Raw genomic sequence first — 27,962 nt, 5'->3', positions numbered from 1 at the left:
CTAATGTTAATTTGGTGCAAAATACACACATTTTATGCTATTAGTACAATTTTCAAAATATGATTATTCATTTTGTTGAGGACTATGTTAAAGTTGAGGAATGTAGCATTTAAAGCATGAAAAAGCAATGGAGCAGCTTCACAGATTTTGTTGGTTCTCAGTTAGGTTCATTTCTCTCAAGAAAGAAATCATTATGAATCAAAGAAAATGGGAAAAGAAAGTAATTTAATTACGGAAAAACACCAAAAGTGAATCTTGTTTTAGAATTTATATCACCCAAGAAGGTGTCTTCTATTGAAGAAAAAATTGAGGACTCCTTATGTACGTAATGCTAGTATTAACGACTTCAACCTTCTGCCAAGTTGAGAAACACATAGTGTATTTTTGTCATTCTGCTTGCAACAAAGTTCTTTAGGATGTTGCAAAACATATCAGTGATAAAACGTATTTAATGTTTTTACATGTCTGAAATTTGAGCATAAGGGGCAATAAAAAAAACCATTTGATTTTATGAGCTGTTTTACTGGAGCTCCTAACAATGAATAACATTAACAAAACAGAGAATGGCTGTACTGATTTTTAAGTGGGAGCTGAGCTAAAGCATGGGTTCGTGTCAAGCTGTGAGGCCTTTACTCAGTTACTGATATGGAGATGGAATAAAGTGTTGATGCAACAAGTTCCCTCTAAGAAAACTCTTCAGTTCACATAGATCAGATACAATGTGGTGTTCATCTTCTCTGAAATCGTACAGTTCCTGAGCCCAAAATCATAGGTAGAATTTGTTTTATTTGAGTAACTACTGTTATTAATTACTGTTCTCATACATACAATATGCTCAAAATAATAGGCAATATTTTGAACATATTATATTATGTAATTTATTAAGCTGAGTACATTTATTTACATATCACTTGATTTATTGGTAAATAGTCTGTATTTTTATAGTGCTTTATCAACTCAGTTATTAACTGGAAAACATGAGCATGGCTTTGTAGAAACGTGTTGTCAGTTTAGTCTCAAAAGTTTATAAATCACATTTCAGCAAGACTTTTTCTGTTCAAGGTCCAGTTCTGTTAAATGGAGTAAGAATGAAATTGCAGAGACCTTTTAAAAACTAACAATGTTTTTTTATTTGTGCAGCAAAATTAATGCATTTCATTCATAAACCAGCCACTGGTAATTAAGCTAAATGTATTTGCAGATTCAACTAATTGCCCTTTGCAACTTAACCAGGGAACTCATTTAAATCAGTCCAACTGAAAGAAACGCTCGACACAGCTTACAATTTTAATGAAGCTGAAATAGATTTGCAAATTTAAACAATCACACAAAGGGGCTCAATCAGTTATCAACTCCAAATGAGCTAAATAAACTCAGAAGTTCACACAAGGGGAACATTATCAGGAAAACAAAGTAATGTTTGTAGAACAAATAATGTTTTTGGTCCTAAATTATTATTTTTATTAAGGAAAACAATTTAGTGCTATTTTGCATTGATGGTGCAAAAAATGATCAAAAGGTGGTCACGCAAGTTGTAGTTTAAATAGTTAAGCTTCCTTCCCTGTAATTTATATTTTTATTTCTGTAATCCACTGATGATTTTTACAAAGAAAAAAAAACTGCTATTAATCTTGGTATAGATATGTTAAAAATGTCAGCTTTGTTATTATTTATGAGTGTTTTTGTTTTAAAAAATATATATAAAATTGTTTTAACTGGCATAGCTGTGCAATCTTGGCTGCTCCCTTTCACACAAATATTATGAGGTTGCCCTGGTCTGAATGTGAATAATTATTGATCAAGCAAAGAAAAGCTGTTTGGAGAGCTTCCACAGCAAGACTACTCCTGAACATTGTCATGACAATTTTAAATAAGACTTTTTTTTTTCCCTTTATCACAATATATATCAACCACTTTTTGGGCTGTAATATCTTAACCATTAAAAGTATACACTAAGTGAGAGAATTAAAAATTAGTCCAACAAGCTAAATATAATATTGGAATGCAGGAGTTGCAGGCATTGCACTTGCTTTCAAACAACATTTGGTAGAATATTGATAGAATATTCTATGTTCATAATCAAAGAATGACTGTTATTTCAGATACTATATTGCATAAACTGATAATTTAATTATCTCTCATGTAAGAGTAAAAAGTGAAGACATTCAATCATTTTTTATGTATTTTAAAATAAGTTGAATGATGCTGGTATTTTTTTAAAATGGCTTTTGCAGACAATATTGATCATATGCACTTTTAGATTTTGAGATTCATAAAATAGAAATCTGATTTGTAAAAGAGTACAGGAAACTTGATGTAATATGTTTTCATTGGACCTATCTATGCAAATGTATGTATGCTAAATATTTAGACATTTTCCTTAATAGAGAGAGAGATTGCTTTGTAACAACAGAGTTTTTGAAAAAAAAAAAAACAATAGTATTTAATTCTAGGATCATGCTAGAATTAAATCTGTGTTGTCTCTGTGTTGCCCAGGGACCTGTCCAGGGTGTGCCCCGCCTCTCACCCAGAACGTTAGCTGGAGACAGGCACCAGCACCCCTCCCGATCCCACGAGGGACAAGGGTATACAGAAAATGGATGGATAGACTTACTTCTAGCAAATAAATTAGAATAGACTAGAATTTCTGTTTGCAGGTCAGAGCTTTACAAAAATCAATGACAAGAAATCAGACTCAAAATCTCAAAATCAAATAGCTAAAGGGAAACTCTGCACAGTAACATCAAAACTCTTACTTCATACATTTATTCATACGTTTTCTAGTGTCTTTAGTCTTGCATGTTACATAGAGGAACTAATATTAATAATTAACTGACTATAATTAAAATGTTCAGACTTTTTTTTCATATTGATGACTGTAATGACTGATAACAGTAATTATCAACAGTGCAGCATAACACAAAGATGTAACTAATGACACTGCACAGAATGGAAGAGCTAAAAATGAATACATTAAAAACGAATAATCTAAAGCGTGAAATATATTCATACCTTGTGCATGAATCTGTGATTAGAAATTGTGCTTTCTGTGATTACAGTGAAAGGAAATCTTTTCACTTTTTGCTCAACCAGCAGCTCCAGGATGCTAAACTGCCTGCTGGAGAAGTCTCATTAGGCTACATTTCAGACTTTGCCAGTACCGACATTGCATAACTCAGAATCCTGAGCACTGTGTCACAGTGATTTATGACCACTGTTCTTCACTGTACCCTTGGGTGCTTTAGTCTACTGAAAACTTTGGGTTTTGATGACTACATCAAAATAAACAGACACCATCCGGGAGCTCTCCGTAAGGCAGTTTCAAGCCCAGAGAGATTTTTAAATTTTAGTGCTTGTGGACAGATGCAGACAAACAAAGAAGTCCAGACCAAAAGCCTCCATTCAGCAATTAACCACTGAAACCACTGAAGATATAACACACAAACAAGCACAGAGTATTGGCATTACAGCTTAAATAGTCAAGTAGTTTCTTACCTTTGGATACTGTTGGATAGGAATAAGAACTCTTTCAGAGAGCTTGATGTTTTTATTGCTGATAATATCAAGGTATTTCTTTGTGTCCACATCTTTTTTCAGCTCATCACCTTCATATTTCCCAATCTCTGCAGAAGCATTAAACACAATGGGAAAAAAAGTAGAAAAAGATTAGAAAGGATTACATGTGCATATTATCAAATTAACAGATGTGCCGTTTATTTAAGAAAATGGGTCAGGAATGTCAGAGAAGGCAGAATTTCTTTTGTGTCATGGGCCTAAAATTCATTATTCAAATCAAACAAATTGCATAAATTGTTTGAAATCATGTTTCTGCTTAGTAAATTGAAAATCTTTTCTTATTGTGTGCAACATGGGTGAAGTTCACTGAGAAGTATTTCCCTCCTGAGAGACCAGGGACCTGAAAAGAGGAGTTAACAAGTTGGCCCCAAGATACTTTTTTATTCAAGTGAAATTAATGTAATCGTGGATAAATGTTGTTCTTCTGTTGTAATTAAGTTTGAAAGAATATTTGCTCAGACACCTTATAATAATATTTAAATTGCATAGATTGACTTGAATAAATAATCATCTTTTAATTAATTCTTTTAAAGAATTTATCATCACTTATTAATTTAGAAACATGCAAATATCTGCTGCAGTTTTTTTTTTTTTTGCGACTTGATGCAAAAATAGATGCAACTGCTCACATCTCCTGAACCTGGTGGTTGTGTTTGCACCTACATGCATTTAGTGCACTGGAAATCCAGTGCATAAATAAATCAAATAGTCTGCCGAGGATTTTATCACTCTGGGGATTCCCTCCATTGTGTTTCCAGCTGGGAAGTGCTCTAAAACTTGTTTTTCATCTATATGGGGACTGTCCTCTGAAACAGAATGTACAAATTTTCCATTCTGTTTTGTAGTGGACCTCAAAAAGGATCAGAGGAGATCAATAATCCCTTCTGAGCTCCTACACTTACAAAGCATCATGTAGTCTGTCACACTTCCGTGCATCTAACTGTGTAAATTCACAAATAATTTTACAACACACAATGAAATTCTCAATCCTTTGATGGTCAGTTGAATCCGTGGCTTGTGGATTTAAAGATTTGATTTGCAGCTTCAGACTCTGTCGTCATTTAACACTGAATATTTTATTTACCCTTAAAAAATTGCATTAAAGCATCTCAGACCCTAAAGAAAGGACCAAAAAAGCCAGACCAAGGACCTGATAAACACAATGAAAAAAAAAAAAGAGCAAAAGATTAGAAATGATTACATGTGCATATTATCAAATTAATATATGTGCTGTTTATTTAAGATAATGGGTCAGGAATGGCACAGAAGGCCTTCCTGACCCATTATCTGTGGCCAAAATGTTTGGCCACAGGTATTAAAACAAACCCCAAGACCCTTGAAAGTAATATTCTTATTGATAGTAAGTCAGGATGCAGGCTGGTTAAACTCAAATAGTTTATTAAAAATAAAGAAAAATCAAAAAATGAAAGTCCAGGGGTAAATCCAAACTAACATTGCCTTGGATCTGACTTGTCTGACTCGGATATCCAGGTCTGATGCAGGAGAGCTGATTGCTGAACAATGTTTCTCAAGTTCCTTGTTGATGTGGTTGATTAGAAACTGATTGCAGCTGTGAGGAAAAACAATTAACTGGAGTGTAACAAAATGGCTGTTGGAATAAACAGGGATTATGGGAAACCAAATAATCTAAATGCATCAGCATATTCCAAAACCCAAGCCCCCAAATTGTGGCAATATTCATGTTTGGGTTTGTTCTGAAATCAATAGTGACAACGGTATTTCTTTAAAAACTGAAATTATTGATTTTTCTGTTAAAGATGTGTAATAAAAAACAGTCATGTATGACAGCAGTGTATTATAATACTATGAAAAGATCACCTTTTAACTTAAATTCATTTATTAGGTGGGAAAAACTACTGAATAAGAAATTATTTTTCAAATATTTGGTAACACCAACATTGTTGACTTACAATAAATATAACTTCGTTTTTTCCAAAAGAAAAGCACTCAGTCCATTAGATTTTGCATAAATAAAGCAAACATGGACAAGCATTGAATAATTAGTATTGCAAAATCTCTACAATGTCATATGAAAGCCTTTATCTGCCTCACCTCTGCTGATCATGATTTAGGGCTGTTGTCAATTATCATTTTAGTAATCAAGTAATCTTTTGATTATTCTGAAGACTAACTGAGTAATAAAAAAATTGTTAAATAAAAAAAATTATAAAATAAAATATTGATAAATACTGCCATGACAGCAGTATTAATATCATCTATGAACATCAGTCCAATTTTTCATATTTGACTTTAACAATTACTTTTCTGTAGTTTAGAAATCTGCCTGCATGCACACACCCGCCACATAGTAGGCAGCAGCTCCAGGAAGAGAAAGGCTGTTGTATTCCATGTTAACCCAGACATAATCATCAATCAATAAAATCTCCCCTGACCGAACTTGGATATTTTGCTGCTAGCTGCAAGCATTTGTCAACAGTTCATAGGCAGAAGTGAGAGCGTTGCGAAACACAAATAATCAACCGGGTGCAACAAGGTGCACTAAACAGTAAACCATAATTTCTACTATGATTTCAAGCTTGCTTAACTGAACTCACCTGCTCCTAGTCACCTTCACCTCCCACATTTATTTATTTACTATGTTACCTTCTCTCCATTCCAGTTTTTGTTTCCACTACCAAGCATTCCAGGCATGTTTTTTTTTAGATTTTTGCCTCTAGTGTGTTGATCCCTTGTGCTCTTTTGACTTTGCCTCTGCCCACTGATTTGGATACTTCTGTCGGTTTGACTGACATCTTGGGTACTGATGTCAGACAAAAAGCTGGAGAATCTTTCAGAACTACATTCTATACATACAGGAACAAAATCCTCATTCCAACCACAACATGGTCACAAGCTGAATATTGCACGCATTTCTATCATTTCCGATTTTGTTTCCAGTGATTTTCATTGTGACTCCATACTGTATAGGATCAAGTTAAAAATTTAATCTTAGAAAAACAATATGAAATCTTAAAACTCAATGCGTTCTGGAAAACAGCTCAATATTTGCTTTGTTATTCGTGTAAGACCAGAACCACCAAACTAATTACAGATGAATGAGGAAAGTGTGCCAAAACCTGTAACTGGTACTGTACATAAAAGTGCTTTCACATGTTTCCTGCAGAGGTTCCAGGATGACTTTAGTATGTAATGTCCCTTAACCAGATAATGTCCAGCCTGCAGTTATCTGCAATTGGAAACAGAGTGTGACTAAAACCTCCAGTTAAAAATCAAAGTTATTCAGACTGGAAAACTTGCTCACCTTTTATTTCTATCAGAAGAGATGATTCACATCGCTATTTGTGACATTTAAACAGAACAGGAGCCTCCACATACAGGTGCATCTCAATAAATTAGAATCTCATCGACAGTCACTGCTTAAGCTACAGTTATTCAATTCAAAAGGTGAAACATGTTTTTTATTACAGAAACATTGACCTACTGAAAAGTATGTTTATTTAATGTACAGAGTATGACTTGGGCTTGATCATGGGTCCTTTTGCGTAAATTACTGTTAGTCAGTGGTGAGTGGCAGGTAAACAGCATGTGTGTCTGCTGAGGTTTAAGAAAGCTTACATTGTTTCATTAGCAAACTTCAACTTCTCTACATTGCTGGATCTGGTGTCTCTCATGTCCCTTTTCACAATACTCCATAAATTCTCTACAATCTATGGAGTGGATATGAGTTTTCTGGCCAGTCAATAAAGCTTGTCATCAGAGTGAAGCACGAAGGGGAGACTTTAGACATGAGAAAACACAGATGGACAACAGCACCAGCTGAGAGGGCTCCCCAAATCTTTATTGACTATGGAAGCTTCACATTGGACCTCCAGCCCAGAGTTCACTTTTATCTGAAGAGAGGATGTTGGAAAATGGCTTAACTTTGCAAAATATGCGTGGAGGCAGAACTCTGTGAACAGTCAGCTTTTCAAACTGTGACCATTTGGAGAGCACATTTCTTATGCAGGATGTCTGTGGCTGTGTGCTGGACAACAGACAAGTTAACAGTCTTTCTAGCAATGTATTTCATGGTAACAGTTCTTTTTCATTTTTATCTTTCTAGTTTTGGGTAACTTTTTTTTTTTTTAAAGAAACTATGTTAACAGAATGAACACTTGAAGAACATCACTCTGAACCCTTGATCTAATCTTAAAGCTGTGCATGCCATTGAGAAAACTGGGCTTTCTCAGTCTTCATCAATAGTGCCATCAAAGAAGAATAAAAGAGTACCAATATCTTACTTATTGGTACTCTGTGAGCCGCAGGCACACTGTCCCAGACTGTCATAATTTCATAGAGCAGTGTACCGATTGCATTAATTTTTCATGTAAAATTTCTTTATTTACCACAATTTCAATGGATACAAGCAAGTGTGACAAGCTAGTTGTGCGGATAAAAAACCTTTTTCTCCAAAAGGGCAGCCACCACTCAGTGGTTAGTGGCATTCTGGCTGATGGTCGTTCTTGCGACTTATTGCACTTACTTTCAGGTTCATCAGCTCAGTTTTGATTACAAAACAATTTGATGTGAAGACCATTTTCCACCAAACAGTTTGCTGTGTAAAAATGGGAATGCGGAAACAATCGTAAAAATTGATCTTGGTATAGACATGTCTTGCAGAGTCTGCTTTGGCCTCCATGGAGTAAGTATGCTATGTTTTACATTTAACATACATTCATATCCTAAAACCAACCATTGTGTTGCAGTTGTACTAGGTTTCCAGTTGACATAACAGATTTGGATCTAGATTGAATAAAAAATTTATGTTTTTGACTGAGAAGCGTATATCTTACAAATATGTCTAATATAAATTTTTACTTGACTACATCAACAATCTATAATTGGCTAGAAAGTAGATTGTACTTTGGAAATAGCAGTAATAATGGAAAACTTGTACTCTAGCCAATAGCCTGTCTGTAAATTCAGCCAGATTGTGTAGAAGAGAAAAGAAAGAAAATCAGCTTGCACTATTTAATCCAGAAAAAGGTGAGAACTGATATCATCTTTGTGTAGAGCATGGTAGAGAGCAGCAGGAGTCTAAAGATCAAAGTAGAACGAGTGCACTTTGAAGGTCACTTCTTTCAGTCCTTCTTGTCGGCTTAAAAAAATCTCATTTGGGGGACTGAATGAGTAAAACCATCTTAGTGGCTTTTCTGGTGCCCCTGATCCCCTTTGTTTCACTGCCCGAACTGCATCAGTGCTGCTTCAGAGCAGGCAGCAGTGAAAAAAAAAAACATAACAAGGTATCAACCACACAGCAGCCAGATGTATGTGTGCAATTCTACGAGTTAAGAGACAAGGTTTCTGCTGAGAAAGAGAGAATTTGCTCAGTCAGCCTGCCATGGCTTAAGTTTAAACACATCGGCTTTGGCAAGTATGCTGTGACACAGAGCACCAAAAGAGACCAAATAACAGTTTGAAGTACATTTATTCTTGAAATGGGAAATAAATTTATAAATTCCCTGTGAAGGAAAGTTGGGAAGATTTTTTCTTTTAAAATAAAAGAAAGAATGCCACACAAACTTAAATCTGTTATTTAATTTGCTTAAAAGCTTAGCAGATACTGGATGTTCACTTTCAACGCTGCAGTTACATGTAGAAGTGTTTTGGAAAGTGATCAGAAAGCACAAACCAGAACAAAAATTTGGCTTGTAATATTTGGTTTATTTCTTCAAGGTCCAATTCATTTACAAAGATAGGATTGAATCAAAAGTGAGATGAAAAGTTTGTTATTGTTAGATCTCTAAAACTTCATTTGGAAATCTTCTCTATAACTTTCAAGACAAATTCAGCCAAAATTTAGGGTTTTCTGAGAGTTGCTTTGATGCGAATTGCCAAAAGTGTTCTGTGCGATATTGCTGCTTTACAATTAAACAAACAAACCAAAAAAAAATTATAAAGACCTAGCGCACATTCATATCTACTTCTTGAAAATGCATATTTCCCAGTTATAAAATCCTCTCTTCAAAAAGTCTGTTGTTGTGATCTCTAAATGTATCTAAAAGCTAAGTGTATTGATCATTGACTAACTTTTCCTTTATGAAAGCAAGAATCAATGTCATGTCTTCATAGAAGAAGACAAGTCTTCACTGAAAACTGCTTTTATACCCAATTTTGACACCTTCGAATGTCACCTGATAATTTGAGTGCAAATTTCTTCCGAATGATGTTACTTGTGCTTGTTCTGATCTAACCAATAACAAAGAAAACTAAAAAAGACATAAGTTACCAAAGACAGCAGGGATTTGATAAGAATAACTTGTACTGCATCAAAGTAACCTAAACAATGTTCCAGAAAATTATATAAATGAAATGTGGAGACTATAACATTCAATATGTTGACACCAAAAATTGCCAAAAAACAACATACTACTCTTGGACACACAATATTCCATGTCTGTTTATTTGCTGGAAAGTCTATGTTACCATGCAGTTTTTTTTTCTCCTACTGAGGAAGAAAAAGCCTTTTGAAATGTGTACACTTATCAGAGACAGTTTCTGTGGTATTAAATCATCTTGTCTCTCTGCTGGGGCTTGTAAGAGGAGGTTCAAGCAGGAGGGGTGGAAATGTGCTTCTCCAATGGGTTGACAGAGAAACATGAATCCAGACAAAACAGGCATACAGTGATGAAATGACACCTTAATCAATCCAATCATCCTAATTTCCACCAACATATATCTGATTAATCTCCAGTCTGCTGCACTGCCATGTCACACTGAGATTTGATGAGATAAAACAGAGCATGAAGCATGCACATTATCACACCCGGTGGAGCACACTCAGGGTCATTGAGGAATCTGATGTCTGCTTTGAGTAGACAAAAATTGCACACAGTAAGCATCCTTCTTTGAGTATTTTCTCTTCTTTTAATCACAACTTGCTTGTTTACTTTACGTAGGTGCATGAAAGAGAGGGGACCTTGAATAGCCCTAAATCTAATCTGCAAGCTTAAAAAGAAAAATCACTGAAACATGGGGTGTGTAAGGTGACAGTATGTCTTTTGGTTTTCCACCTATTTGATTATTCTGTTTATTAATGTTAAAATCCTTGGAAATGTTTGTTTACATAGTAGTAAACCAATTGAGAGGGAGAAAAATTGTTATTATACTTTGAACCTGAGGTTGCTGGGCCAAATGCAGACAGAGGCCAAAAAGCAGAGGCTTGTTATTAAGTGCTTTAGCAGAGGGTTCAACTATTCACAGATTTCTTCCAACCATTGAACAGTATCTACAACAATAACTTCACACTGGCTGCAAAAATGAATCTGTGTAATTACTCCCCTCTAAGTGACTGCATGCTTATATCAAACCATGAAATATGTTACAATGCCTGAAAGGAGTAGAGTGGAGGGATTGAACCATAAGATGCACAATGAACTGTGGCCTATTCTTTCATACAAAGACGGTGAAAAACAATCCAGGAGGCTGGGAAGAAGTGTTCCGAGCCGCATGCGACCAAGTGTTTGGTCACATGCCGATTATGTGATTTTAACTGTGATGCACCGAGGCCATCTCGTCTAATTATAATGCTATGTTCAAATTCTCTGCAGAGAAGTGTGCTGAGTCAAAAAGTAATTATGTTTGACAAAAAATACAAATTAAAAGTAAGGGGTAATTTATCATTTTAATCACAATGGATTTTTAATGATCACTCTTCTTTTAAATTACTGATATGGCAGGTAGAATTAAAAACCATACAGATTAATATTTATCAGTTTACAGTTTAATTTGCATAAATACAATCTGAAGCCAATGAGGTTAGAAAATGGATTCAGAAGACAGTTTTATTGGTAATTTTATTGGTAATTCATGGACAGTTTTATTGGTAATTTTTCTCTTTTATCCATGTTTAGTTTTTCCTCTAGTTGCTATTCAACAGTAATAGTTCATATGTTGAGACAGTAACCTATTAGTTATGTGCATCATTTATTTGCTTTTTATTAAATGTTTTATTGAAATTCAAACTCACTGGCAGAGATTAAAAACTGAATTGTGTTCTTAAGCAACAAAAACAAGGGATCCATCACCGCTGGATCCAAGGCAGGCCTTTATGAAGTTTTTACATAAACAAGGACAGAAAACATTCCTGCCTCTTGAACTTTTTCACATTTTGTCATAATCCCACCCTTCAATAAATCTCATTTGGACTTTATCTGGTAAAAATAAAATATCTTGTGGCTGTAAAGTTGACCAAAAAAAAATGATACATTGCTTTACAAATTACTCTGACACCTCTAAATGAATTAGTTTTTCAAGTCACTGTTGAAAACAAAAACCAAAAATAAATCCCATTTCAAATTTGTCAGAAGCTATTAAAGAAAAACAGCATGCGTGTGAAGAAAGAAGGTGTTTTGTGTAGATATTTTTTTGCTCAACATGTAATAATTTGTGGTGGAAAAACAATTCCACATACTATGCCCACCATGAAAAATCATGCTGTGAGGATCTTTTCTTTCTTCAGCAGGAAGAAGGAAACAAGTATGAGTTGATAGAAACATTGATGGAGACAACAGAGAAATCCTGGAAGTAAATAAGATAGAGCCTGAAAAAGAGTTCAGATTGTCTTAACTTAAACATTAACTTTGTATTCCTCTAACACATAAAATGCCAATTTAACACATATGTTCAAGGCTGTTACATGACTAAATGTAAAAGAAAAAGAGTGGTAAGAATATATTTCCACTTGCCTCATTAGATTGCTGTTACTTCACATGTGTTGCTGTCTGGAATACTTAAATCCAAATAGAAATAAAAATGTTATTAACAATGAAGAATTGTAATTTAACCAGTAAGACTTTGACGTCATTTTCCAGTGTCGTTGTATTTCTTTAAAACGTCCCCTCTTTTATGTGAATATCAAAGACTTTGTAATATAATCTGCTATCTAATATCTGTTGTCTGAGAGCTGAATCTTTGGCACATTCACTAGTTTCTGTTGCTGGAAATGCCTGTGACCTTGGAATTTAATCTTATTCAACCTGAGCACTCATTGTAAGTCACTCTCAGTAAGGATGTCTGCTAAATGCTGAAGATGCAATCCAAAATTACATCTCTTTTCTGAGATGTAATTTTGGCGTCCTTTTGATAGATCACACTAAAAAGAGCTGCTGTTTATCTGTGACAACAAGCTCGGTCACTGCTGGATCCAGGGCAGGCCTTAATGGATACAAGAAAAATGTGAATAACAACTGATGAACAATAAAGAAAGGTAGATAAGTGAAAATCAATTTTTGGATTTCAAGGTAAAAAATAATCATGTTCTAAATCAATTTTATGACTTTAAGATGCACTCTGGGTACAGAGTAAAGAAGTAAAAGTTAAACATAAAGAGGGATTATATTGCTCTCTTTACTTTCTCCTGGTCAAACTCCCATACTTTTTCAGATCTTTTTTTAGCCACTTGACACGTTCACTATATATTTAACCTAAATATGTCTGTGGTGGTCAGGCTTTACCTTTCTGCACAAACCACTGAAAGTAAGGAAGCAGGAAAGGAAAAGAGAAAGGAGGAAGAAAACAAAGAAGAAAGGAAACAAAGAGGTAATGAAAGAATGAAGGAAGGATAATTGTATCAAATTTGAGAGAGTGTAATGTCATCTTTCAGTGTTTGGGTAACAGGCGTGTTCGAGACATCAATCTTCTTTGAACCATTTGTACTTTGTGATCAAGATGTAAATTTGAAATATCTGGAAATGTCACCAAAGATCTATGAGCAGTGACAGAACAATGTCTAGTTCAATGTATTCCTCAGTACAATCCATTTTGGCCAACCAACTTAAATATTTGAAAAAGAGCATGATATTTCTAGTTAATGTATTTAATTATCACAATAATCAGTCATATATTTAGTGTGATGGAAGTCAGTATATTCTATTTCAGGTGTCCTGTCCAATGACAGGTTTCTCATTAAACCTGTCATTTCATATATATGTTATTTGAATTGACTGAAAAATGTTTCTAAATTTGTTGTTACACTAATCATGAGTGAATCTGGGGTGTTAAATTAAGGTCTAAATCAGGGGTCGATGTAATAATAGGATCCATTGCTGTAGATTCTCTGTTGTCCCAGACAGAGCTATCACAGGTAAACAAACAATGAAACATAAAATGGGGTTGGTGAAATGTTTTGTAGTTATGTCAAGCTTTCAGGCTTCATGAATATATGCTGTATTCTCCCTGACAATAGCCAGACAGAAATATGACTGTGGATAAAAGTGTGAACAGGAGTCTATGAAAAGCCACAATTTATTATCAAAGCAGCTGTCAAAACAAGCGTCATTCATTACAATCGTTGCTGAGAATTGGCAAAACCTCAATTACTGGTCACCCACAAGATGCTATCGTAACAAGTGGTGCAGACCTTAATTTTAGGATTTTACAAAAGCAGACTTAAGTTCTTCTATAGAAGGTAAATTGGCTTTCCCCCCACAGATGCTTTTTATTTAAGTACTTAGGACTTTTCATATGAAACACGACAGAAATACAACTCATTCAATCTGAAGAAATTGGCCATCAGAAAATGGCATTTAATCTGCAACTTGATTCGGTCCCTTGGGCTGTGCATTTTGATTGGACAACACAGGTGAGGACAAATCCTTTTCAATCAGGAGAAATGTCCAGCAGGACCAAACTCAGGCAGAGTGGATGTCTGCCTGGAGCAGCTGGGAGTTAGAGGAGAGCAAAGGAAAAAAATAGCATTATATTTCAAGTTATTGGGCAACATTAAGTGTTCCTGTCCAAAGGAACACAGGAATATAAAAACAACACACCAGAGACGTCTGCAAAGGGGAAAAGACAAAAAGCCTAAATCGAAATTTCAAAGTCTAAACTGATCAATTTAGTACTTGAATCCAATATGATTCTGGACTGATATTCACTTGAGATGTTGTTGCTAACCTAACCCCACTTTAAAATGCTCGGCAGCTTTAACCCTCACCTGTCTGTTGTGTTCCTTGGTCTTTATTGTACTGTTTCCTCTAGTGTTTCTAACAAACCTTCATAAAATAGACATGTTTCTTTCGGAATAAAATCACACACAAGTGGCCTTTCAACAGTGACTTAAAAACTGTAATTCATTTGGGGGTATCAGAGTAACTTGAGGGTGAAAAAATAAAATCTATGACAAAATTTAAAGATCGTTATCTGCCAAATATTTCTACACCAGTCTGAGCAAGCCTAACATGTAGTATCCCAATAAAAATCCTTGAAAGTTAAGGTTGCAATATGACAGAATGTATTTCCTATCACAACATTTTCTGTCGAAATATAACCTGAGAAAAGGACCTGGTTTGGAAACAAATAAGCTTAGAAACGTTGAGACACCAGTGCTCATCTCGATGTCCATCACTTCCTTCCTGCCTCCCTTTCAACTCATTAGAAATCCCCCTGGTTTCCGTACATGGCATGTAGGCGAGTCTTGCAAGGAAGACCTGTGGGATCTATTAATGGCTCGCCTTTCTCGTCTCTGACTCCCACCCACTATAAAAAACAACACCACTGTTCTTCAGCGAGAAAAAAGTAAAGAGCAAGAAAGAGTTGACTTTCATCTGTCAGTCTGATAAGTCATTAGCCTTCTGTTCTCACTGACAAATGCCTTCAACAGTTTCAGCAAATGCCGAGACAGCTATGGCCATTGGCTGTGAAAGCTGTTAAAGCTTATTGTTAAGTTTATTGTTTCTTTGAATGTCGAAAAGATATGAACGTTTCTACAGACTTTAATGCAATAGCATACCTCTGGCCTTACAAGGCAACCAGGTGATAAATTATCCTCTTCCTAAACTATCATATTTCTGCTCAAATATAGACAAATGATTATGTACAGGTCATCATTTGTTCACAAGGCGTGAATAATATATTTCTTAAATATGGAGATGTTATCCAAGACCACAATAAATCCATGTTTTGTGTTTCATTGTCTGTGATATGAATAATGCAGGATTACGTGCCTTTCTGTTCAGTGATAAATAACTGAATCAATAAATTGCTGAAAGCAGTTTATCTTGCTGCCCGCAGGTATGCAGGATTCTGCGTTATCAATGAGAAAAGAGTTTTGTGAAAGAAAAAGAAATACCAGCTGTTACCTAAGATTAAGCCAGCAGAAGTTTAGAACATTTCCAGAGGTGGTTGTCCAGTATTATGGATGATGCTTTAAATTGAAGTTTTTACAATGATTTGGGGAAAGCACACACCTCTGAAACTGCCAGTTCTAGTGTATTATTCATGCGTCTATCTGAAAAGCATCAATAGTCTGCATAGTTAGTTATGGTTAATTGAAGAGCTAGTGTATTCAAAAAAAGTTTAAAATTGCCATTTGATGAATTCTTACACATGACAGCATCCTAATGGCCTCTGTAACATGTTTTCTTGTCTTCACTTTTTGTGCATGTGAGTCAGCCTTGAGAAAATCTGGCAAAATGTAGTGTGTGACAGATGATCCCATCTGCACTCCAGTAAGCGCCAAAAGCGGCACTGTCAGGTGTCTCATCAACACATTTCAGCAGGAACACAAAAGGGAGGGGGGACCGAACTCCAAAGACATCCTGTCCAGTTGATGCACATTATTCTCACACAAACACGCTGATATACACGTTTTCTTTAAAAATATTAAACTTTTTGCATCAGTAAAATTGTAAAAAAATATATATACTCATTTGGATTCGAACTCTAAAAGGAGAAGGTAATCCAGTTTACAGTAGAGCACTATGGGTTTCAAATGATACTTCAATGGAGGAACTTCAAGGTCATTAGGGAATTTTAAACTTTTTTTTATATTTGCTTGATAGATTTCTTGTCACAAAAATTATTCATACATAGATTTACTTTGCTTTAATACAGTCATATTCTACAGTATTTTACAGGCAACTCTTAATTTTACTCATCTAACTTTTTATCTTTCATTTGGTTTCTTTGAGGTCTGATCTTGCAGCAATTGTTTTGAGGCAATGAGAACCACATTCAAATGTTGAGACACATGAGAAAAAGATCGTACATATACGTGTTCCTCAATGTTACCTTAGAGTCACAAATGAAAACTTTCATAAAAATGTAGGTTGGATTTAAATATGCACAATAGAGAGGTGTCCACAATTGAAATTTGAGGTCACTTTGAGTCTGCAAAGACAGGTATGAAATTGTCTCAGGATGACTATGGTTACATAATATCAGGAAAACATGTAACTGTGACAGAATTAATCAAAATTAAGCCACATTCTTCTTCATCACAGTCGCCACTACTTTTTGTGAGCTTGAGCATCTTGGCTATTAAAAAAAAGGAAAAAGCTACAAATAACACTGTTATAAAAAAAATACACCAGTTGTAAAGTGTCTTGTATTTGCACAAAACATTGAAACAAAAATTTCCCACATGATCTAATAGCTTTGATTTCAGAATAGAAAAGCAACTTATATCACGGTTGCTAAAGTACTTGAGTAAATATATCAAATTTACGTTATGTATATAATTCATTTACTGTTATCTTGATTCATAGGATTATGCAAATTATAGGCCTAATATCTGCTAAATTAGCAGCAGTTGTCAAACACTTTTTGCAGAGAATTATTTTTCATCATCTGCTGATAAACATAGATGATGTCCCAGGTTGCCAAGTTAAGTTTTAAAACGGTTAGCTAAAAAAATAATATATTGCCTTAATAATATGTGTTGCCTTCTTTCAGCCAGCTGACTGATAGTGTGCAGCAACAGACAGAGGAGGGTTTTGCTACCAGATAACTCTGGCCACTCCGTCACATTCTCCAGAATATAATTAAACAATTTAAACCACAGGAGTTGTGTGGAAAAAACTTCAGTTGTTTTTAGGACTTTAATGTTTTAAAACCTGTGTGCCTTGATATTCATCAGAACCCTATGGCAAAATACGACAATCAGTACAGGAAGGAAACAAAATCAGAAAACCTGCAAGATTTATATATATATAAAAAGTCAAACTTTTATTTTTCATCAATCTGATATTTCAGAAATTATTTTTCTTTCAGTCTCATTTTTTAAAATCTTGTTTCAACTTTGTCCAGCTTACCAGAATGTAAAACTGCGTTTGTAAAACTGTTTGTATTATAATATTTGTATAACAATATTTGTATAGTATATACTTGGCCAATGTCTGGTACTTTTCTGTTCACTTATTTGACAAATCAGAAAGACAAATTTAGTCACAGATTGACCTTTTAACTTCAATTCATCACAGGAGTTGGTGTGATTTGTTAACTGTTGATTGTTTTACATGTAAATATGAAAAGAGCTTTCTGTTCAAATCTGACATATTGGGAGACAAGGTGATTACTCTTTGACTTTGCACACTTTACTTTCCGTGTTTGCAGATATTCCGCAAAGTTCAGAAGTAAACCCAATATCACTTGCACACATATGAACTAAAGTAAAGTCTTCTTGTGCAATGCTTACAGTAAAATACAGCACGTTAACGCTCAAAGCAAATTGGATGAAAAATAATAACAAGCGACCTGACTTACCCTCCGCTAGAAGCCGAACCGCATGAACAAAAGAAGGGTCCAGGCTGTTTTTCTCGGCCATCAGTTCAGGTAAGCACTTATTCGGATGCATTATGATCGCAGCGAGTCTCTCCACCGGCAGTACAGGTGAGACCACAGAACTGAGCGTCGGAATGTAACTAAGATTGTTTCCTTCCTGCGTTCAGGTGGCTGCAGTCTGTCCGCCCAGAACCAACCCAAAAAAAAATCCCGTCTGTGAAATGTAGCCGTTCCAGATCTGCGAGAAAAGCTGGCTGGAGGATGAGCAGTAATCAGAGGTGTGAGTCCATCTCCGCCGCCGCTTCCTCTCCTCTGTAAGAAAGCCGCCAGACTCTCGTCAGACTCAGGGGGTCTGCAGCCTGCGCTCCCCTCCCCTCCCCCGCCCCTCGGCAACATTATTGGCTACGTTCAGTGTGGGACTGGTGCTGATGAAGACTCAGCCAGGTCCCCTCTGAGCGTGAACCATCTGCGCTGAAGATCGCACTTGTTCTTGGAAGATATGCGACTGGTAAAATGATGTATTTTTTTTTAAAGCAGAAAATAAATGCTTTATAAGGAGGATAAAAGAAAGTCCAGCTGATAAGGTGTCCTTTAATCAAAATCAAAAGTTTAACTTTTGTTCTACTTGGGTGATTCAGCATTGTAGCCTTTCTGTTTGGTATATGGTCGATTCACCTTTTTTCATAATTATAAACTTCTTACAAATTAAGTCGTGAGTTTCTGTTATTCAACAATATTCACAACCAAATGTGCTCATTGAGAGAAAAAGACATCTTTTTGTAGTTGTTCATGCTGAACAGGTCTTGATCTATTTGAAATGTTTGTTTTTATAAAGCAGAGCCATCCAGAAGTCTTGAAACCCCAGGGCAGCAGGAGGCCCCCAACAGAGCTTCACTTCTGAAATGTAACATAGATTAAAAGAAAACCAGCGTCTCGTCTGTAGTCATATGATTTAAAAACAGGGCTTTGAAGTTATTGTTCAAAGTTTCTAAACATAAAATTTAAAAGAATGTGAATTTACTTTTATTTATGCAGGTGGATATCTTCACTGTCTGATTTTTAGGTTACCTGCCATGATTTAAAGCTGCTAGGTATTCCTTTCTGCAAGTGTCTATGCTGGAGCACATTATGCACATTGTGACCATAAACAATGCTTAATAAATAACTGATGACCACAAGATAAACTTGCAAAAAAATTACAACTACTTTTAGAAAGTTAAGTGACTTAGTTGAGGGTCAAGCAAAAATGTGTAAATGAATTCAAATGCCTCCCCAATCTTGTCATAATATTAAGTTGAATCTTAAAGTCATCATCTTCCCAGCATGCTGCCTGTCTAACTCACTCACAAATGAGATTTTAGCAGATGAGCCCGGCAAAGGACCAATTCCAGCTCCACTTGACCTTTAAAGTCATGTCTCTTCCCAGCAATCAGAATCATAAAGACTGTGGGGGACCTGCAGACAAACTGTTTCACAAGTGGGTGTTAATTATTCTGTTGTTATTTATGTTTCCTCCTCTAATAGGATGAGTTGTTTACTGCGTAAATTAAACATCTTATGAATATAAACCTTGAGGGAGTTACAATTGGCAAGACATACCAATCTGGCAGACTTTGATGTGATCTCTGGCACATAATAATTAAATGAAATAAAACTGAGACAAAATGCACTGTTCTGAAAATTGACACAATTTGTTGTCATTAATAATTATTTTCAGCGTTATTTTTAGGGTCATAAAGAGCCTGAACTTTATATCCACTGCGACTGTCTTGTTGTGGAAAGCCTGCAGATAAAATACAGGACAAACACAGGAAACAATCCACATTCACACTTCTCCTTAGAGTAAATTAATATTTCTTCCTACTAATTCACTTTTCAATCACAGCTCAAAAGGTGATTGTTTTTTCACTTCATTAATCTCCTTCTGAATGAAGGTATAGAACATGGATACTCCTCACACAGAGTTCTTAACATAATTTAAACCAGATAGCTTTTGGATCACCTATTAACTCAGATCTTGCCATTGAGGTATCACATGCCCAGCTGCATATTCCAGATCCAGAAAGATCTGGTACCCAGGCCAGAAGGAATAAAACGCCTCTCCAATGAATTCTAGGTCTTATTGGCTCTTATTCAAGATCTCATTGTCTTTCAATAAGAGGTTGAATGAGAGTTTTGGATCTCATTGGAGCAAAAGGTCCAATGAGAGCCACATCCTTCTGTTCCCATCCCAATTTGTGCAGAAATCATGCAAAGGAGTTTACCCAAGAGGCATTCTGAATAGATGCCAGATCAATTTCATGTGACTCCATTTGATGCTGACTCGGATCCATTCTACTCTATTTCTACTAAGTGTACTGTCTGTGGGTGTAAACATTGGTTAGATTTACACTTTTTAGTGTAAACGCAGCATTTCCTGTTTGGCATATGTACTACAGCTGCTATATTTATCAAAGCGAGTTTAATATTTGGTCTGGGCCAGAAGTGTTAATCCAGGACATTTTGTTTCTTCGGGACACAAATAAAAACATTTCACCTTGTATGTACAAAGATCTTTAGGTGGAAATTTTACTTGATTGCAGTCAGTGTAATGATTTATGATTGTGATTATTCATACTGTTATTTCTGTAATCACCATAATTAAGTTTGTTGCTTTTGATGGGAAATGGAAGTCTGAGGTATAATATAATGTAGATATATATATATTTTTAAACTCTTTTTAAAAAAGAGTCACCTCTATTTTAACCTGAACTCTTGAGTATGATTGTATGATCTGGTGTTGGGCAGTTGTTAATTCATTCAACATGTTCTTGCCACCCTCTGTTGGTCACAATGCAACTCTACAATATATATAGGAAACAAATTGCAACACTGGGAGAGGGGTTACACCATCTGCTGAACAAAGTACAACACTACAACAAACTGCCATCAAGATGCAGACCGGGAAAATTTATATTTCTATAAAATATCATTTTTAGCAGTTTTTTTTTTTTTGGCTTAATGAAATTGTGATTTCTTACTTTCACTGTTTGTTTTTATTGTTTTTATTCATTTAAAAAATGTATATATCAAAGTTGCTTCTCTGTACAGTCAAAATTTTAACAAGTGTTTAGAATCCAGGCTCTTCTCTATATTGCAAAATTTATTCATGGAAAAAAGTCAAGGAATTCATTGATCTTTCAATGGATGAATGTTTTCCTGGATTTGAAGTGGTCTACAACATTTCATTTTGTGTATTTAATGATGTTAAAAAATATATATTTTTTAAATATTTTTGTTCATACTAATGTTTGCTTTAAAATTAAATTTGCCAGATTTTTTTGTTTGCAGTTTGAAATTTCATGAGATTAGGAAAAAGTCATTATAAAAATTATCTCATTTATCAGACTGGAAAAAGCATTCACCAAGCAAGGTGGGTAAAAATTGCGTTTAGTTTTTTGTCACTCTGTTTTTAAAAAATACTTTTTTAAAAAAAAGCTGCAATAAGTGCTACTGTAACTAACTGGTTCACAAAGCATTACACTCAATTTTGTTTAATTCAGAATATCAAAATGTATGGATTGTTTACATCATAATTATGCATTAGTTTTTTTAACATGTTGACATAGTTGTACTCTTTTTAGCCCCTTGACCCTGTTTTTGACTTGAACTCAATTTTAATACATTTATGATTGTTCGTGGTGATATGCAGTCCAGTCGGAAGTCCTGTCATCAATTATATAAGAGGTTACGTCAATGTCCTGAAAGCGTGAGAAACTCATGCCTGCCAAGAATTGCTTGCCCAGTCGTGGGAACGCGCATTGCTCTCAACTCTCATTGATAACTAAACGGACTGAAATATGACAGACGAGGCAACTTTTAAAAATATTCACAACTGTCATGTTTCTTATCCATATAAGCCCTAAATTTGTGGGCCTTCTTTGGCAGATTATTTGCTTTTTCTATTAACACCATAATAGTTTAAGCATTGTGTAACATCAAAACTTTTTAACTATGCTGGTAGCAAATAGGAAACAGTTTAAGAATTACATTCACTGACAGTAAATTGCACAATTCGGTTATCAGTAGGTCTAACTCGTGAATAAGACATAAATATAGCTCATATGTAGAATGTGTATCCCGAGCAGATCCGGTTTATAGCAAGTTCTATATGCATTCTGTCAATAAGTAATATTTAACGGAAAAAGACAGCTAAAAACAATGAGAAGATTTTCCTAAATTTAATAATCTGACCATTTAACTTTTTTAATTTTCATATTGTTTGTAAAAGCTGCAACAAGTGGTACATCCATTGTGTGGAGAACCCACCAGCTGACACAGATTCTTCCTGTGCTGTACATTTATGCGTGCTAAAAGTTAACAGTGTGAATGTTTTCTGATCAATGTGTACTACTTAGAGATAGATTCAAGTAAAGAGGATTCTTTTGAAATTATTTTTTGTTGTCTCACCAGGGAATGCAGATACCAGCAGCCTCAGAATTTGTATTTCCAAAATGTATTTCTTAACTATTTATCTGCAGGGGTTGCACATCTTTGGCAAAGCAAATTCTGAGCCTGGCAGTGTTTGTGTACCCTGTTTTTCAACTCATACAGATGAACATCACACACTGAGATGTGTCATTATGTAGAAAATTTGATACAATCCATAACTGTCTAATCTTTTCACTTTGCAGGGCGTTTTCTGGCAAGGGAGATTTGGAGACTGCTGATATTGACCTTCCTCATCTAGCACAAGTGGACTATTTGATCTTATACATATCAACAGGGTAAGACAGCAAAAACCATTTATACGGACTCCACTTTAGTGTATAAAGTATGTTTGAATTTGAATTTTAATATTCAGTATGGAACATTCGACTCAAAAGTTGTCAAAAACCGTATTTTCTTCAATTAATCTGTGAAAGAAAATACAGCTTTTAGGACTTACATGATGAAAAAACATGAAAGTATGACGAATATTTTCAAAAATTGTTTCGTCAGTCATATTTCAGTCCGTATCTGAGAGTTCATAGCGATGCGCGTTCCCGCGACAGGTCGTGGTTGCAATTTTCTGCAGGCACGCGTTTCTCGGCGTGTAGAACAAGGTACTTCACCCCTCGCAGTCAGTCTCTTGATGTCCGCAGACCGTGTCTTCTGAAAGAAGGTTGGAAGTCATAACAGGTAGGAAAACGCATGAAACATCACTCTGTGAAATACATGCTTTCACAAACTGTGCGAAGTGACAAGAAAACCCCAACTGCTCTCCAAATCAGCGCTGTGTCATCCACTGTACACACTGTTACAGAGACAAAACAGTGAACTAACACAAAAAAATGACATTTAAGCAAGGTGCGAGTTGCACAGAGAAAGAGGGATAACTAAGGCCTGAATCCCCAAAAAAGGTAGAAATAAAATGTTGAGGGGTATAATCTTTTATGTGTCTCATGGTCTGTATTTGCACATTGACGATAGACGTGTTATAAGTTGAAGAGATTTCAAACCCTCCGTAAAAGTGGGCCATACCTTTAAACCTGCTGTTTATTGTTCCTATCTGCGCTTATAATTCAAACCCAACACAGAAATTCATCAAGCATTCAGTGTGCGCAGATAAGTAATTTTTGTTTTTTATTATTTGCGTTTAGATTAACTTTTCAGAGTTACGTACATTCCACAAAGCCTCTTACTGTGTAAGCAAATCTTTTTTAAAAGTAAAACTTTAGCTAAATAAAGTTAGCACACATTTTGTTGTGCTTAATAGTTGAAGTTAGTGTACGGTTTGTAGTTTGCATTCGATTCATTTACGAGTGGCTGTTTCACTTTCCTTAACGGCTGAAATTGAAAGGTTGAATCACATGCTAACTTCTATAATGTGTGAGGTTGGTTCATGCAAAATAAACCGTTAAATTGTGGATTATTTGTTGTAGTCAAAAACATACTGAAGAAAGAAAAGTTCGCTCCCCAATACTCTTTAACTCAGTAAAATTCTCAGTTAAATAGTCTTGTCCGCTTGTATTTCTTCTTGACTCAAACATATAAGTTACTTATTTGGACAAAAGTCCTTTTGGTATCTGTTGATAAATGACATCCCTTCAGTTCAAAGTTCAATGTTGCTCTTAATATCAGCTTACAATTTAGTTTATTTTAGCCTTCAGTCAAAAGTGTGAATGAGATAATGCCTTTATAATAGTATATTATTATTAATTCTTTATTCTGTTTTGTTTTAATTTAGACACAGCAATGTAAAAGCAACTCATTACATGCTTAGCAAATGTCAGGAAAATGTTTGGATTGTGTTGACATTCTTGTCTGTGTTAAGGTTTTCCTGCAGGACTCTAATGATGTCAGCAGTGTTAGTTGTTCACGGTGGTGCCTGGGCCATACCAGATGAGATGGCCCCTGCCTCTGTTGATGGGGTAAAAGCAGCAGCACGCCATGGATCTGCAGTCCTGAAAGTCGGAGGAAGTGCACTCCACGCTGTTGAGGCTGCTGTTAGGGCTTTGGAAGACAATCCCATTTTTAACGCAGGTGCATAAAATTCCACTTATGACTTCAAGATAAATTTACACAGCTTAGTTTGAATTTACAATACTCTGAATGAGTTATCTATTAAGAATGTAGAAAACAACTGGCAATACCCATTTACTATGCAATCCAGATGTATCAGAACATTGTCTCCATCTACTGGTGTTGATAGTAATATTATTTTAATTTTATTTGTAATGTTCCTTAACATGTGCTTCTTGGCCTTTTGACGAGATTCATCTTCAACATTTTAGTGTCTTATATTCCCCAGAAGTTTTGAGACTTTAAAGATTGTAATAGATCTGGGTAAACACCACAAAAGCTGAATATTCACAATGTTTTATTATGGAGTTAATGTGCAACGTTAACCTCACCTGGTGGACAATTGAAGAAGTAGTAGCCAAAACATGCAAACTCTTTCTATGTTTGCTCTCCGAACAAACACATTACAAAGTATCTTCAAACCATTCCTCTTAGGGCATGGAGCAACTCTAAATGTTGATGGAGAAGTGGAGCTGGATGCCATTATTGTGGATGGAAGGACACTTGCCAGCGGGGCGGTATCTTGTGTAAAAAACATTGCTAACCCTGTGTCCCTGGCAAGAGCTGTCATGGAGAAGGTCTTTTTATTCTATTTTATTATTTATTGTTGTGTTGTGGTCTCTTTCTGTCTTTAAGGAATATAGAACATAAGTTAAGTAGTATTAGTGATGGTTGGGGACTCTTTCAATACTGTTGCTTATCAAAACATTTAAAAAACTCAAACATTATCATTAGTTAATTGAATTTTAGTATGTAATATGCTGTGGAAATTTTCAGACATCCCACGTAATGCTGACTGGCAAAGGTGCGAACCAGTTTGCAGAGAGCATTGGCATCACCACCATTCCCACTGATAAACTGGTGACAGAATATGAGAAGAAGGAATGGGAAAAGCACAAGAAATACATTGCAGGAGTAATGGAAGAATTCAACACTAAATGGTATGCAGTTTTCTAATGCACTGTTTCACATAATTGTTTCCACGACTCCTATCAAGCTGTCTAATTTTGGCCACAAAGAGCTGTTCCACTTAAGGGAATTTCGGATGGTGAAACTTCATTCTAATGGGTACATATGACAAGACAGAGTTTCAACTTACCACCCCTAAAATTTTGTAGCCTTAAAAATATTACAATAAATCAGTCCTGTGCAATTTTCAAAGACAATTGCAACTTGATATGTTGTGCAGGTTTGGAGCCAACATACAAATCCCTTTGAATCCGGCAGATAACTCCAAATTGGCTATCTGTATGTATGCAGACTGTACATTTAACTTTTTAGTTAACAGACTTTTCTCATTGAAAGGGCTCATGATACTGTTGGGGCGGTAGCTGTGGACTGTGCTGGGAATGTTGCATGTGCAACATCAACTGGAGGCATCAGGAATAAAATGGTTGGCAGAGTTGGAGATTCCCCTGTGATTGGTAGGATGTCATTTGAAATTCCAAAATTTTCACTGAACCTTCTAATAATTTTTTTTTTTATTTTGTGCAAACAGATAAAAAAAAATATTCTTTTTGATTTTTTTGTAATTAAGGCTGTGGAGGATATGCTGATAACTCAAGTGGTGCTGTATCATGTACTGGACATGGAGAATCTATTCTTAAAGTGACTCTGGCCAGACTCGTCCTGTCTCATGTCGAACAAGGTAAAAAAAAAAAAAAAGAAAAAACAAACAAAAAAAAAACACAAACTACATAAAGTAAGATTTTGCAAGTAGTTAAGCATTTTTTACATGATCAAGTTTAAAGTTATATGAATTTCTGTGCTTTTTTGTACTGCTGTGATTTACAGTTTATGAACAGTTTTTTTTATGTGAAAGTTTCAAATGTGCCAGTCCTTTATAAAACGGAATTTCATCATGTAAACGACCAAGCAATTATTCAAGCAATAAGTTCTCTTATTTCCTTTCTGCTGCCACAGGAAAATCAGTAGCAGATGCCTCACAGTTGTCCCTGCAGTACATGGGTAATCGTGTCCAAGGAGCAGGTGGCACAATTGCAGTTGCTCCGTCAGGGCAGTGGGCTGCAACATTCACCACCGAGCGGATGGCTTGGGCTGCTGCTGAAGGCGGTGTGCTGTGGTTTGGCATAAACCCAGAAGAGAAGTTGAAAGAGAAACTGTCCCAGTAAAAGAAGGGTTTTTAAAATATTTTGAATAGTAAATGACATGCATTTCAAAAGTAGTGTGTTCTCTTTCATGGAAGTGTTTTTCTTTCACTCGGTGCATATTAGTGAACTATGGACTATAATTAAATATGTGTGCAATAACAAAAATAATGGATTTGCTTTCATTTCAGAAGTATAAATGTTTATGATTGACTAATGTCTTGATTGCTTGATGTGCGTTTCATAAAATATTTTCACACATTAAGTCGTTTATTGTCGAACACATATTTGAGTCCAATGCTAATAAAACATCTCTTGCAAAGTAAACTCATAAGGACTGTGAAGTAGATTTTTCTTTAAAGAGAAAATATTTTATTTGCATCATACCGTGTTCTTTTATGTATCACATAGATGTAATATTATAATCAAGATGTTTTTCCGTGTAGATGCAGAGGGTGTGCAAACTATTTAAACAAGAGATGTCTGCTGAAGTTTTCCAGGCGGGTCGTCTGGGAACTTGCTGTTTTTCCCGTGGCCTTCGCTGCACGGAGATAGTGTTTAGTGTTCGCATCCCGTAGACATGATAGTGAATGAGCATACAAAGTTCCGACTGTTTTCCTTTGGTCCTTGAAGATTAAATCTCCGCCTGTTAGCTGGGAGAGGTGAATAAAGCAACTATGTAACTCTGAGTTAGTTACAGCAGATTTTTCTCAGTCCATGTATTTCTGTTCGCCTGCCGTAAGCGCATTAAAGATTGATTTTTGCTCCCTGACTTTTGTCTGGATCTCAGTCTCTGAATTGTGCGCTTCACAGGACTTATTGGCATTCAGATAATTCCAAATGCTGCAAAGATTGCTGTCAGCCTCTTTACAGCAATCTTTGCTGCAAATCTTTGCGATATGTTTGCGAAGTGGCATTCTAATGTTATATATATATATATATATATATATATATATATATATATATATATATACCATATTATATATATATAACCAGAAATAGAGAAAGTGACAACTTTTGCATCCATAAAGACCAAATTTCCCATTTTTATTTTAAAACAAATTTAATAAGAATTCAACTCTTATTAAATTAAGAATCATATATGATTTTAAAAATGTTTAAAACATATTTTAAACATTTAAAAGATGTTAAAATTCTACTAAATAACTAATGTCTGTGTCAAATGGCGTCTGTTTATTTTAATCAGCCTAG

The 27,962-nt window shown here is 35.3% G+C and overlaps 2 protein-coding genes across 6 annotated transcripts in view; one reads left to right on the top strand and one right to left on the bottom strand.

Annotated features, from left to right (window-relative positions):
• The window catches only part of khdrbs2 (KH domain containing, RNA binding, signal transduction associated 2), an 82,723-nt gene extending 64,335 nt beyond the window's left edge, over positions 1–18,388 (bottom strand). For all 5 annotated transcript variants that reach the window (XR_008605962.1, XR_008605963.1, XM_055029831.1 and 2 more), the window contains exons 1-2: positions 18,082–18,388; positions 3,496–3,623 (exon numbers count right to left, since the gene is read on the bottom strand). Coding sequence is in view for 3 of the 5 variants with exons in the window: in XM_055029831.1 (XP_054885806.1) it covers positions 3,496–3,623; positions 18,082–18,172 (219 nt within the window). In the remaining 2 variants the exon portion in view is untranslated. The remainder of the gene's footprint in view (positions 1–3,495; positions 3,624–18,081) is intronic.
• A 4,757-nt stretch (positions 18,389–23,145) lies between these two features.
• On the top strand, positions 23,146–27,516 carry si:dkey-103j14.5 (isoaspartyl peptidase/L-asparaginase). The gene is made up of 7 exons (XM_055029830.1): positions 23,146–23,259; positions 24,395–24,603; positions 25,078–25,220; positions 25,420–25,583; positions 25,948–26,066; positions 26,180–26,290; positions 26,566–27,516. The coding sequence occupies exons 2-7, from the start codon at positions 24,414–24,416 to the stop codon at positions 26,772–26,774; spliced, it is 936 nt and encodes a 311-aa protein (XP_054885805.1). The 5' UTR covers positions 23,146–23,259; positions 24,395–24,413; the 3' UTR covers positions 26,775–27,516.
• The last annotated feature ends 446 nt before the right edge of the window (positions 27,517–27,962 follow it).

Source organism: Poeciliopsis prolifica, unplaced genomic scaffold (assembly GCF_027474105.1).
Source record: "Poeciliopsis prolifica strain line A6 unplaced genomic scaffold, Auburn_PproV2 SCAFFOLD005, whole genome shotgun sequence".
Classification (NCBI taxonomy): domain Eukaryota; kingdom Metazoa; phylum Chordata; class Actinopteri; order Cyprinodontiformes; family Poeciliidae; genus Poeciliopsis; species Poeciliopsis prolifica.
This window is presented reverse-complemented; position numbering and strand designations above follow the sequence as displayed.

Coding starts and splice junctions, on each gene's coding strand:
- si:dkey-103j14.5 (XM_055029830.1), top strand. CDS start 24,414: ATGATGTCAGCAGTGTTAGTTGTTCACGGTGGTGCCTGGGCCATACCA. Junction 25,221..25,419: donor CAAGAGCTGTCATGGAGAAG/GTCTTTTTATTC, acceptor GGAAATTTTCAG/ACATCCCACGTAATGCTGAC. Junction 25,584..25,947: donor GAAGAATTCAACACTAAATG/GTATGCAGTTTT, acceptor TCTCATTGAAAG/GGCTCATGATACTGTTGGGG.